Below are 13,282 nucleotides of genomic sequence, written 5' to 3' on the forward strand. Positions count from 1 at the left end.
TGGGCATTCCAAACCTGTATGTTGGAGAGACTTTTTGTAGGGTACTGCTGCTCTTGAGTTACCCTACAGAAGACTCTTCTTGTAATGCGATCTTTGACAATTCTGTTACGCGTGTAAGTCATGGTCGCTGGCTGCTTTTTGTGGGGGAGGAATGCTGGACTTCTGTGCCAAATTTCTCTGGTCTGAAAATTCCCGGAGCCGCCACCACTTTTCTCATAGCAACTGGCTTAGTAAGGCGTAGATGCATGAAATCAAACCAAATAAAAGTAGCTCTGTAAATGTGGAAGCAGGCAGCTGAAGGTCAACAGGAAAATGAGAGAAACTCTCCAAGTTTGAGCATCTGGTGTATAACAGGAGCAAAAATAAGATATGTATTTTTTGTATCTTATCTTCTAAGCTTTCTTATCCGATTTTCATGACAGGGAGTGACTTCCATACTGCTGGTGCTGCGAGAAGGTGTTTTAACTGGTAATCCAGAGCAGAAGGAGGAGGCAGCGAAGGCCTTAGGGCTGGTTATTAAGCTGACTTCTGCTGAAGCTCTTAAACCATCTGTGGTGAGCATTACTGGGCCACTTATTCGGATCTTGGGAGATCGGTTCAGCTGGAATGTCAAGGTGGCTCTGCTTGAAACATTAAGCCTTCTTCTAGCTAAGGTAAGATGTGAAGTAATTGGATGTGGTTTGTGAACATTTTCCATGGTAACCTTCAGAAATACCTGTTGCTGTTCATGTAAATACAGCCAGGATGCCTGCTGGTGTGGGTTTGATATTTAGGAATGGCACTGTAACTGGATTGTATTCTTCCAGCAGCTTCTGGCCTACCAAAAATGCCCCCTATGCTTGAATCACTGGGCTGCTTAGAAATATTGCTAAATGCTGATCCCACTTTCAAGGGATTAAAAACTACCATGTAATTAATCTCTCCTGTGTCCACTATTTTTATGAATTGTTAAGTGCAAAGGTGATCATCGCATGTATCTTTGAACTGAGCTGAGCTTTTATTTAGGGCTCTGTATACAGAAGGCAGTTCTTAATAGTGTAAAAGTTTTCAGCAATGTGCCTTGTATTTCAGTACGCAGAAAATAAGATTATATTTGAAAAGGTTAAAAGTTTTGTGATAACGTATTGTTTCATGTTTTTCCTATTTTAGTAGTGCGTTAGATCTGACCAAGGGCTATTTGTGAATGATGGCTGTAGAGGAGGTCAGGCTGTTTTCAGGCTTTGATTTCTAGCCACTGTCTCAGACCTCACTGCACCACTTCCCGCTTCTTTCATCTCTGGTATAGGTTGAGATTGCCCTGAAACCATTTTTGCCCCAATTGCAAACAACCTTCACCAAAGCTCTGCAGGACTCAAACCGTGCTGTTCGTCTTAAAGCTGCTGATGCTCTTGGTAAACTCATTGTGATCCATGTAAAAGTGGATCCTCTCTTTACGGAGCTGCTGAATGGAATTCGTTCCAGTGATGACTCTGCCATCAGGTGAGCCATAGGTAATATCTTGGCCCTTCCTACTTATTAAGGGATAAAAGAAAAGGCTAGGATGAAAGAACAACCCCCCCAATTCTGAGAGTAAGATTTACTACTTGGTGAAAGCAGTTGACTATTAATCAAGGGTTATAAAACACAGAATGCAGAGGATGGGGACTTCCTGGGTCAGAAGCTAAGCTGTGACATTGCTGCCTGGCTCTCCTCTCTCCTGCACACCCCCCAGCAACCCACGGCAGCCCACTTTCAGGTACAATACTGTACCAGCTGTCATCTGAAGTAATGCAGCTGTAATTGTATCCTAAGCACGCAGATCCCTAAGAAATTAAGTTCCTGACTTGAGAATTTTTTTACTGTTTGAATAGTTGAAAAATATTTACGTTGTAACAGACAGATGCAAGTACACTAAACATGGAAATACTCTCTAGCACGGAGTTTTCAGCACTGCAGAGAGAATATCAGCCTCCTAAACTGCAAGGCATGTTAGTGTCATTGCTGTGTAAGAAACTGTTACAGTATCCAGAGCTCAGCTGCTTCTTTCTGGTGGGCAGAGAGGCACTGTCTGACTGTACCTTGTGATCACTTCTAGGGACACAATGCTGCAAGCTCTGCGGTTTGTAACACGAGGAGCTGGTGCAAAAGTAGATGCTGCAATAAGGAAGAATATCAGCACGGTGCTTTTAGGGATGCTGGGACATGATGAGGTACTGCTTCAGCCCCCTGCAAAGGATCCCTGCTGTCAACAGTCTTACTCTCAAATATAAAATGTGGACTTTCTAACAGTATTACTTTCTAAAATAACTTTAGTGGGAAATTATTAATGATAGAGTGGAAAGAAATTTAAGTAAAGAAGCGTGTTGTTGGGCATTACTCATTCAACTGAATACAGTCTGTAAGATTGATTTCATTTGGAGCCTTGTAGTCTGTGAGAGGAAAGTTGGGTACAAGAATTAGAGATCCCCAGCCAGTCACTGAAAATCAGCGAGTCCAATGTTCCCTTAGCAACCGTGTAGATGGGTTTGACCTGCAGCTCCTCACCGACGCGTTTGAGGCAGCTCTGAAGTCAGGATTTGCTTTTTATCTTGGAGAAAACCTGCAATACCTTCACTATACGCATGTATGTGTGTGTGTAGGCTCTCAGGTGGGGTTTATTATCTAGTGTGAGAAATTTTTCAGATAATGGCTGGTGTTTCTCCAACGAGCAAGAAGTTCTCCCAAGTTTGATGCAGGGTCTTCTGTGTATGGCAGATAGCAACAGTATCATCTGTGAGATTAACATTAATCATCTAGTCATTTTTTCCCTAAATCTGTGCAACATAGACATGCAACTGTTGACAAGCTAGAAAGAAAAAAATTGAAAAATTCCCACTGGGTTGTAAGATTCAGGGTGGAAAGCAGTTGTGATGGGATGGTCATGTAAGCAAACCAAAACAACAAAAGCCTGGAAGTTTTAATTTAAAAGTAGTATGAGCTTATCACAGAGGTAAGCTCATCTAGACATGGCTAGAAGTAACGGTTACTTTCTGGACTGCGAACCTAAACAACTTTTGTGAACATGCCTTTTAAAACATTCATCTTTATGACTTTTCCATTTAACAAATCAGAATTTATAGAAGGTCTGTAATTCTTCAGTCTCTGTTGGCTTTTTTTGACTGTGGATTTGGCTTTAAGTTCAGTTACATACAGGAAACCTTGTGAACTGACAGAAATCCACAGGTAGCAGGAGTGAAATACTACTACTAGTAGTATTTATTTCCTTGTTCTCTTTTTTTACTTCCTGTCATCTTCTGTCACTTGTCCTTCTTCCCACTTACCTCTGATGTGTATTGGGCTCAACCAGTGTTACTCCTTTCTGCCTTTCCTCCTTAGGATGCCACCCGCATGGCCTCGGCTGGCTGCTTAGCAGAATTGTGTGCATTTCTGTCAGAAGAGGAGCTCAGTACTGTTCTCCACCAGCACTTACTGGGTAGGTGAAGCTGTTTAGGGGGGCTGAAGCCAATTCTGAAAGCAGGGGAAGGAAGATACCTTCTTAGCCATCGGTTCAGGCAAACTTTGTGACTAATTATGTAGGTTCTTCCTCTTTATCGTAAACCTGAATCTCTACTCCAGATTTTCTTGTGCTTTTCTTTGCTCGTGGCTGTTAATTTGTGTGCTCTGGTACATAGTTGAGCATGGGGTAGTGGTTGTTACCCATACTTCTTTAGAATTAACTAATTTGCCTCCAAGTTAGAAGAAAACATTAATTTTATAGGAATTTATAGTGGTTGGGAGTGCTATGGGATTATTCTCCTCTGGGATTAAAAAGGGAATCTGTCAGCTGGTTTCAAATTACAGGTGACTTTTAGAGTCAAAGCTTGTGTAATTGCAATGCACTAAGTGGTGTGGGGCTGATTACACATGACTGAGACCATCAGAAGAAACTGGGTTGAACAATACAGTCACTGGTTTGCACCCTGTTTCTGTATCTGCCCAGGAGGTGTTCCTGTCTGGTACAGGTGCTCTGTTTCAGCGCTGTTTACATGGCTTTTTGGGAGGAGTGGAGGGAGCTAGGCATTGCTTTAGGTGCTGCTTAGTATTTCATTCTATGGAAGTGAATTGACAAACTGACTAAAAAAGCTTTCTTAGATGAAGAGGAATGGATAGCAGGAGCCTTGGTATTGTTCTGTTCTTTCATTTGCAGCAGATGTCTCTGGCATTGATTGGATGGTGAGACACGGACGGAGCCTGGCACTCTCTGTGGCTATAAATGTTGCTCCTAGCAGGCTGTGTTCCCCCAAGTACTACAACAGCGTTCAGGAGATGATCCTCAGCAATGCCACTGCTGACAGGGTAAGGGCTACATGGCAGGGGGCGAGTTGTACTGTAAGGGCTTGTTGGAAGTAGTTTTAAAAGGTCTGCAGGCTCTCTGTGTTACCAAACAGAACAAATTCCCCAAGTGCTACCTGAAAAATCTCCCTTGGCAAGATGCAGGTTTTATAGTGGAATTACACGACTGTTCTGATTCTTTTGTGTTCCAATCTCTGCAGAGACAAAGATTAATCTTCAGCTGTAGAGTAGCTTTCACTGGGAGTAGATCACACTTGTTTCCCTGTTAAAGTTCTCATATCCATGAGCTAGGTTGACAAGAAGTGCAAATACTTAATTTTAGGAGAAAGATTTTACATCTAGGGTTGAATGAATAATTTGGTGTATGAACTTGGGGGCTCTGTGGGGCCTGCCGCCTTCTTCCATGTGGCTTATGGTCACATGATTTTTCATCATCTTACCCAGTAACGTTAACCTAATTGTTTCCTGCTTTGCATGCAACAGGTTTTTCTTGAAACATCGGTTTAGCCTTCTGCAAAAGCTTACTAGACCATAAGCCCAGTTATAAAGGATGTTGAACTCTGCTGTAGTAATACTAATTTTTGTATCTTTATGTTGAAGATTCCCATTGCAGTTAGCGGCATAAGAGGGATGGGCTTTCTTATGAAATACCATATGGAAGGAGGTGGGAACCTGCCTCCAAAACTTTCCAACCTCTTTATTAAGGTAAGACTTCTTACAACAACTACCTGGTGGTGTTCTCATGTGATCTGAATCTTTGTTTGAGCTAACTTATGGGTAGCTTTCTCTATCAAATTTCTATATGGTAACCCAGCATGAAAACTGAAGCCCAGTCTTTTTTTAAGCTTTGCCTTATCTTGGGAAGCTCTGAATCCCCTGATCCCTGAAAATCTAGATATTTCTTTTTGTGGCAAAATACACACAGAATCACTTTATCAGCCTGCTTTGCAGTTGTGAATGCAATACTGCTATCACTCCTATAGTATGGAAATTGGACTTAAGAGTTTTCTGTGGGTAAACTTTGTTTTTTCCTTTGCAGTAACAAACAGCTGGCAGAGAAGACTGGGAGGGAGCTGTCAGTTTTTTAAGGTTTTTAAAGGTCAAAGGGCCTTTGTTAGAAATGCATCAAATACCAGCTCTCACCTTACCTGGTTTTGCTGCAGTACTTTTTGACTTCCGCTATTGTGGAAGGGAGTAGCTCTGAAAGACTGAGATAAAAAAGTATTGAAGTTAATGCTTTTTTCAGTTCTTATCTATTTAAACATTCTACCTCAAAATTCTTCTTTTTCTCAGTTGTGTTCTGTTTTTTTGGTGGGTGCATGTGGATTTTTGTTAGAGTTGGGTCTGCCCACCCCTCCCCCCCCCCCCAAAAAAAAAAAAAAAAGTATCCCTTATGGTAGGCAGGATCTGAATTTTCAACTTGAGAACCTCAGGATATTTTTAATGCCTTAGAAAAGGCAGGGGAAGACAGAGTGAAGGGGTAGTGCTGGAGCAGGACAGCTGCTTTTTGTTTTGTCTGTCATCTTTATTATAATTAAAAATGTGTTACATTTTCAGGTTTTACTTATATTTTAATACAATACTATGACACAAATTTATATATAAATGTAGGATTTCAAACAAAAGGTTTTTCAAGGAAATTGAGAAGTATCACAATTGTCACAGTACCTTTATCACAGTATTAATAATGCAGCTGATATTCAGATGCTAGCTTTCACGTTTAAAATGTGTTGAGAATAAATAAAAAAATACAAAGCTCTAACTTTTTTTAATCTTAAAATGAAATCCACTGTTGAAATGCACCTTATACTCCAATCAGAGTTTGACGCAGCTGTTGCTGCTGAGTGAGTGTGTTTTACAGAGGTACTAATGCTGTCAGCTTTTGCTGCACTTAGTGGTCATTGTAATTTCCTCAGCCAGTTGAGAGAAGCGTGTGACCCTGTCATCAACCATGCTTTTACAAATTTTCTTTTGAAAAAGGTGCCTTGTTACCAACAAGTCTGACTAAACTGTGTAATAGTTAGAGAAGATCGAACCTTGAAAACAAGTTTGTCTCTTGCACACCCGAGTTGAAAACTGTTAGGTTTTCTTGTTACAGTTTAAAATACTTTAAAGCAGTAGTTTTTTCTTTTATTCTAATCTAATACCTGTCCTTGTATATATCCTTCATTATATCTGAATTTAAGTCCATCTTTGTTCCCTCTAGTGTCTTCAGAACTCATCCAGTGACATAAAGTTAGTTGCAGAAAAGATGATTTGGTGGGCAAATAAAAACCATCTTCCCTCACTGGATCCTCAGACAATTAAACCAATTCTCAAGGCGCTTCTAGACAATACAAAGGACAAAAACACCAGTGTAAGAGCCTACAGCGACCAAGCTATTGTCAATCTTCTGAAGATGAGAGCGGGTGAAGAAGTACTTGAGGTATGAGATGGAAGAAAATGTAATCATTTTTAGTAGAAGGCTGTGTCACATTGCCTTGCTTGTGGTGAAGCGTTGTGCCTGGAGCCTCAGAATGTGCTGGCAGCCTCTTGGGAAATAGATGGAGTGGGACATTCCTATTTGCATTTAAGCCTTCATCAGTACTCTCATGCTAAGCCTTGAAGAAATAAGCAATGCTGACACTGTACAACCTTGCAGTGTTAATTAAACCAAGGTATTTAACATGCCTCCTATGTATAACATAGTAGCCTTGCTTTCAAAATGCCTTAAGCCTTTACTGTGCTGTAGGTACCCTAGCTAGGACTGCTAGTTTATTGGTTTTGTCACTTGCATAATCCCACTACAGCATTAGTGGTGCTAGAGAGAGTATTTTAGGACGGACTGCTTCCTACATCCATTTCTAGACCTCTTTTCTAAGTCTTAGCTGCTTCTGGATAGCTCCCATGTCTGGAATCATAAAACCAGGTGAATGATTTTGGTATGTTTGAAAGATTTTAGATAAATACAGCTTGTAAGGCATTTAGATTTTTTTTCTTATTTTGAATGGTATGTTGCACGGTTACTGGTAAATAATGTCTTCCTTCCTCAGTCGGTTTCCAAGATTCTGGATGCTGCCAGCTTGGAGCTTCTCAACGAAAGCTGCAGGAGATCTCTGAAGAAGCTGGCTGGCCAGCCTGACTCTGATGAACAGATAGATGACACTATACTGACGTGATAATAAAGCTCCAGAAGACAAGAAAACACTGAACCAACCGCTGCATCAGCATTTCAACTCAAACACCTATTTTAAATGTTTTCATTTTTGAAAATGTTAATTCTGATGGGATTTCATGAAAAGGACTCCCAGAGAGTATTTTAGTATCAAATATACCAGAATAGCCTTAATTAGACCCACATTAGCTGAAAATTGAAAATTTGGTCCCCTTTTTGAAACAAATAATGTGCAAGAAACAGATATACTAATCAATACTGTTAAATTGTGAGATGTGGCTAGAGCACATCAGGCTTAAACTCTGGTGACACCTATTTCCATGCCAGGGTCTGTGCAAAAACTCCAGTACTGGAAGTATTCTTGGCCTTTTCCACAGACCCTGTGACACAGGAGTAGAACTTGGTGAAAGTTAAAGCGTATTGTTTTTGTGTACTGCTAACTTGCTGCTTGTGACGGTTCTGAAGACTGAAAATCCCTGTATAACAAAGTATTTAAAATAGCCTTAGAAATCACAAAATGCGAAAGGGGGATTAAATGCAGCCTGTTTAAAGAAGGAACATTTAATAAAGGCTCTGACTTTCATCCTTCTGGTGTAAACTGTTCTTTTTACAAATTCATTTGTCAACAAGCTCATACTGTGATTTACTTTTTGGACCTACTTTTTCTAGGGCATACAGTTTGTGGAGTGGGTAGTGCTGTAATCTATAAAAAGCCTTTTGCAAAACGGAGGCAAGCTAGGGTTTAAAACCAAGCCAGAACTGACATTTAATGAAATTTGTAAGTAATTACTCCTATTAATTTCCAAAGTATTTCTGACTACAGACAGCTTTTTAGTTATTCAACTTGTGAAAAATCCTCTATTTTTATGTCTTCAAAGGCTTCACAAGATACTTGGTGCTGCCAACATACAGATTCATTTTTTTGTGTCAATGAGTTGTACTGCTCCAAGAAAGCAGTATTTTATTTTACCTGGCCACATACACCTCTTTTTAAAAAACTTATTTTAATTTACTAATAGCTGTTAATGCCACTTGATGGAAATAGTGAAGATCTTGTTGCAGAATACAAATTTTTAGAAGGAAAAATGAGTTTTACATTCTATGTAGAGTAATAGTTAAGTGAGCCTTATACTACACAGCAGCTGGTTGCACCTGAGAAACCAGAGCATTAAGATTTCTTGTGTCAAGTGGGTGGGTGGTGTGGGGGAATCTTCCTTGCATGTAACTCTGCATGGCTCAAACCATGATGAAGGGACAAACCCACAATATTATACAACATAAAATTTGAGAGCATAAAATGTAACCGCATGAGAACACATGTTCGGTTAGAACCAGTTTGCTGATTGCTATGGCAGTAGCAGCAAACAGGAAAACATTTTATCTTCACCATGCTCATGCCTCAAACAGCAAGATACAATCTCGAGTAGATATTTGGGAGTGCTTTGCATTGTTCTGATCAAAAGTACAAGAACCTGTCAAAACGTTCTTGATGTTATCTCTGCTCCCAAGCCTCTGGTGTAGGCTCCTGGCAACAGATTTGCTGTAGGAGTCACTGGAATACTGTTGGAAGGGTCTTGGGAAAATCAGCTGTTTCACCCCTTACCTAAGAGAGGCTCAGCTCCAACTGAACCAGTCCTAACTGATTTCCATATAATTTTTTATAGCATTGTATGATGGAGATTCCAGAATCCCTCTACACCATCTATTTTATTATATAAACTTTTTCAGACTGTCAGTGCTTACCTTGTGTCTTAAAAAAAAATTATCTTCCTTGCTGCTACTTGAATCCATCACTGCTTGTCCTATTTCCAGGCACTGAAAACAGTTCTTTTTGCAGCAAATGCATCATCACTTCAGTGTTCTCACCCCTAGAAAAAACAAGTTTAGATTTTCTAAGTCTTTTCTTATATATTTTTATGTTTTTTAAACTTACGCTGCTGCCCTCTGTTTCAATCTGTTTCATATTTGCCTCATGGTGTCCATTGTTGGACCAGGTCTTCTAGGGGAGAATCTTTACTTTTCGAGCCCTACATAACACACTTGTCTATCCCATCACAAGGTCTGGGTGTTCTTTTTTTGCAACAGCACAATGTTGCTGACCTCTTTAGTTTGTGATCAGGTATGAAGCCAAGCTACAAAATTGCTCTGTGGCCATTTGTGTTTATGCAGTGGACTATTTCTACAAAACTGCAGCACTTCCCAGTTGGTCTCACTGCAACTGTACTCTACTTTGTGTCGTTTATCTGCATTCTGAAGGTGGTTTTTAATTCTGATTTTTGCCTTCCGAAAGACTTGCAAATCTTAAACCAATGTATTTTGCACTGACCTGGTAACAAAGAGTGAAAATTCAACTGAATGTTTTTAAGGATTTGGCAGTTTCAGGGCACTGGAGTTGGTTTCACCTATAATTAATTAGCTGTGTTTTGAGGAACAGCAGTTAAACCATGCAGTGCAATGCAATGCAATGCAAAAACTGGGCACTGAATGTACAAAATTTTATGCCATTCAAAAAGTAGGTGGCAAAAAGCTCTGCGGTTGTGTTGGAATCACTCACTTCATCATTGCAGACAGGAAGGAAGAAAAAAATTGCAAGTTTCTACAAAGAATGGCTGTTTGAGCTGTTAATCATGGGCACCTTGGCTTATCCATTTTATCTCAGATTCTAACTGATGCTCCACATAAATGTGTGAAAGAAAATTACAGTTCAATAGAAGCCTTTTTTATTAACTTAGAATTTTAGCCAATAAGGTATTTTGTTATTACGAGTATTTTGATGATGCGTATTTCCACCTTATGTAGCAGCAAGTGGAAAAACTCATTCATCTTTCAAAACAGCAGCTGAGTTTCTGCACTGTTTAGTTGTTTCTGAGAAGGAGGAGTAAAAGGCAGGAGTTCACTTGCACTTATTGAGAATAAGCTGATTTTTCAATTACAGTGAAACACGGAATTTGGATTTTGATAGCTGCTTTTCACTAAACTATTTATACACTGCAATATAATACAACAGAGATAAAACACCCATAATTTTTGCCACAACGTAAGATCTGATAAATTGATTGTGCCAACTTGGAGACTTAAAGAACTAATTTTTTTCTTATTTCAAATGTCTCAAAAATACCAGTTGTCAGTAAAAGGTAATTTTTCCCTACAACTGACTGTAATAACATCTTTGAACTGTCAAGCAACTGTCTCCAAGTGACAGCTGAACCGTGTGTATTTCAAGAAGATCAAAAAATAATTTATGAGAGCTGTTTAAACTTACAAGGTGCTAAAAATTTCAATGGAAAAAAGACAAATGTGAAAGCATAAAATATTAAATTATTTGATTTTTTTTTCAAGGTAAGTCCAGTTTGCACTGTCCGTTTTATCAGATAACATCATGCTGTCTCACACTTTCCATGTGATGAAGTTTCATGAACTTAAAAATAAAGGTAATAGGAGTTTTGTCATTTTGGGTGTGAGCTGGTGGTTTGTATGCTGGATTCAAGGGATCTCCCTGCAGCTATGCAGTGTCCTTAGTTACCCTGATGCTCAGGACACGTGTTGGGTTACATGATGGGCTGCCCAAGCGCTTTCAGGGGTAGGTGAGCTGCAGTGGGGGTTGCTTTAGCACGGGGTAGGTTTGGGCTAGCTGGAAGCCCTTTTCTAGCAGGGTTTCTGTGAGCGTAAGTCTGTTAAATAACACATGCTCATGTCTGATAACATTCCAGCCCCCCTCCTGCTCCTCAGCTGGCTACATCTTAAGGATAATGCAGAATGAGCTATAGGGTGTGATGTTTAAAATGCATGAGTTCCAGAGTGGATGTGAGATGGAGGTCATGTAAGTGGATTTTAGGATGTGTGGGACTTTTCAGGGGTAAGCTTTGAAGGCTACAATACTTTTTTGAAGGTTGAGATTAAGCAAAGTTTATAATCAAAACCACAGACAGCAGCCATATTGCTTATCAGAAGTATTCTGAAGATGCAATTTTATGTGCTAAAAAAAATAATCTTCAACCCAGACATGCTACTTTAGCCATACTGGGTTGGTTTGCTTCTAGATGAATTGCATGCAAATTGGGCAAATATAACTGTGAAATCATACCACAATATCCTATGCAGAAGAAATGGGAAATTAGAATTGGTTAGAGATAACAGCCTTTAAAATATTCTTATTCCTCTTAACCAAACTCTATTGTATAAATCCAGAGAAAAGAGTCTATACCTTTCAAGTCAATATTAAGGGAAAAAGCAATACTGCTAAAAACTGTCTGAAACATCCACAGATCACAGCACAGCTGTGGCTGGAAGACACTTCTGGATTTCAGTTAGTCCAACCCATGCTCAAAGCATGGTTGAGTAAAGCAGGTTGCTCAGGGGACTGTCCAGGTGGGTTGGACTCCACAACCTCCCTGGGCAACCTGTTCTGGTGAGCAAACACCCTCACTGACACCATCTGCAGGGGTGACATTCCACTGCTATCAATCTTGTACTTGTGTCCTACCAAAGAGATTCTCAAAGTAAGTGCATCCTACTCTTTAAGCATCTTTAGAACAACTAATTAAGATTATTAATTATCAAATGGATCGGTATTTTCAAGTTAACTGTCCCTGATATCTGTGTCATCTTTCCTTTCAGATGTTTATAATGTTTATTTAGATGTTTACAGACCGTAAAGGTCTGTGTTCTTCAGTGCCAACGCAGCTCTCCCCATCCGAAAGACAAATGCATGTTAACAAGCTACTTGTATCAATGAATTGTAAACTTATGGTTAAAATTTTAAAAATCAACTTAGTTTAATTAAATAATCATGCCAATATTTTGGTTTGCATCTATGCTGAACTAAAATTACTTTTAAGACAGATGCAGTACCTAGCACGTTGCCTTTTCTGGGTTTACGTATGTATTAAAAAGCCTTAATAACTGGGAATGGAAGTCCCAAGTAATTTAAATATTCTACACTAAAACACTGTGTTGTTTCATCTCAGGAGTTCAAGTACCAGTAAGAACAAATACTTTTGTAGAAAAATAGTCAGAGAAAACTAGCACTGTTCTTGTGCCATGTCTCCGCCTAAAAGTGGAGATCACCTAAATACTCATCTCCAGTCTTGCAGAATTTGCATAGTCAGTATCTGTGCAACTGACAGCAAAATTACTCAGACTGTTTCTGTCAGACAACTCTGATAGCCCTGTTTGCAACTCCTGTGGATTTGGGCTGTGGATGCTGCGGGCACAGCTGCTGATGTGCGCGAGGTCAAAGCCCCTCCCGAGCCATATGCAAGCACCACTCTGGATTAAAAACCCCAGGAATCTAGTTCCCGATTGGCTTGAATTACCAGGCCTGCATGATGCACCTGGGCATTTCACATCACTTTGCTGTGGGCCTCCTCACCTGCAGGCTGGGCGCTGATGGGAACTGGTCTTGTGGCTGTGCTACATGCTGCTTTGGTGCATGGGTGTATGGCTGAAAAACCAAAACTCGTTCCCACCCACGGTGGTCGGCTCCTGTACCATCCCAGGTGTGGAGCTGACAGTGCCTGAAGGCGCTAGGGCTCCCTCATGTCTCTGGTGCTTTCCTGAGGGCAGCCTCCCCTCCGCTATAGCCGCCCGCCTCATGCCAGCGTCTACAGGGGCCGAGGCAGGCTCACCGCAGTCCGCCGTAGGTGGCCCGGCGGGTCAGCACGGGGGGAAGCAGGGCCCAGGCCCCAGCGCGGGGGGGAGCGACGGCCGCGGCCTCCTGTCCGGCCACCCCTCGCCGAGCCTGTCATGGCCACCAGGCACACCCCGCGCTGCACCTGCCGCCCATGCGCGGCCCGGGCGGGCGCGCGACGGGAGCGC

The 13,282-nt window shown here is 40.8% G+C and overlaps 1 protein-coding gene and 1 long non-coding RNA gene across 3 annotated transcripts in view; one reads left to right on the plus strand and one right to left on the minus strand.

The window, feature by feature from the left end:
• The window catches only part of GCN1 (GCN1 activator of EIF2AK4), a 43,456-nt gene extending 35,408 nt beyond the window's left edge, over positions 1–8,048 (plus strand). Inside the window, exons 51-58 of one of the 2 annotated variants that reach the window (XM_055795304.1) lie at positions 423–653; positions 1,286–1,479; positions 2,075–2,189; positions 3,355–3,451; positions 4,166–4,314; positions 4,912–5,016; positions 6,518–6,736; positions 7,344–8,048. In XM_055795304.1, the coding sequence (XP_055651279.1) occupies positions 423–653; positions 1,286–1,479; positions 2,075–2,189; positions 3,355–3,451; positions 4,166–4,314; positions 4,912–5,016; positions 6,518–6,736; positions 7,344–7,469 (1,236 nt within the window). In that variant the 3' untranslated portion in view covers positions 7,470–8,048. The remainder of the gene's footprint in view (positions 1–422; positions 654–1,285; positions 1,480–2,074; positions 2,190–3,354; positions 3,452–4,165; positions 4,315–4,911; positions 5,017–6,517; positions 6,737–7,343) is intronic. The other variant, XM_055795305.1, reaches the window with a different exon arrangement.
• Positions 5,023–13,225, minus strand: LOC114011013 (uncharacterized). Its single transcript, XR_003552712.2, has 3 exons — positions 12,837–13,225; positions 9,209–9,333; positions 5,023–5,519 (listed from the first exon to the last, which is right to left on the minus strand). It is a non-coding gene; the product is annotated as an uncharacterized LOC114011013 (long non-coding RNA).
• Positions 13,226–13,282: the final 57 nt, after the last annotated feature.

This window comes from Falco peregrinus, chromosome 2 (assembly GCF_023634155.1).
Source record: "Falco peregrinus isolate bFalPer1 chromosome 2, bFalPer1.pri, whole genome shotgun sequence".
In the NCBI taxonomy this organism is placed as follows: Eukaryota; Metazoa; Chordata; class Aves; order Falconiformes; family Falconidae; genus Falco; species Falco peregrinus.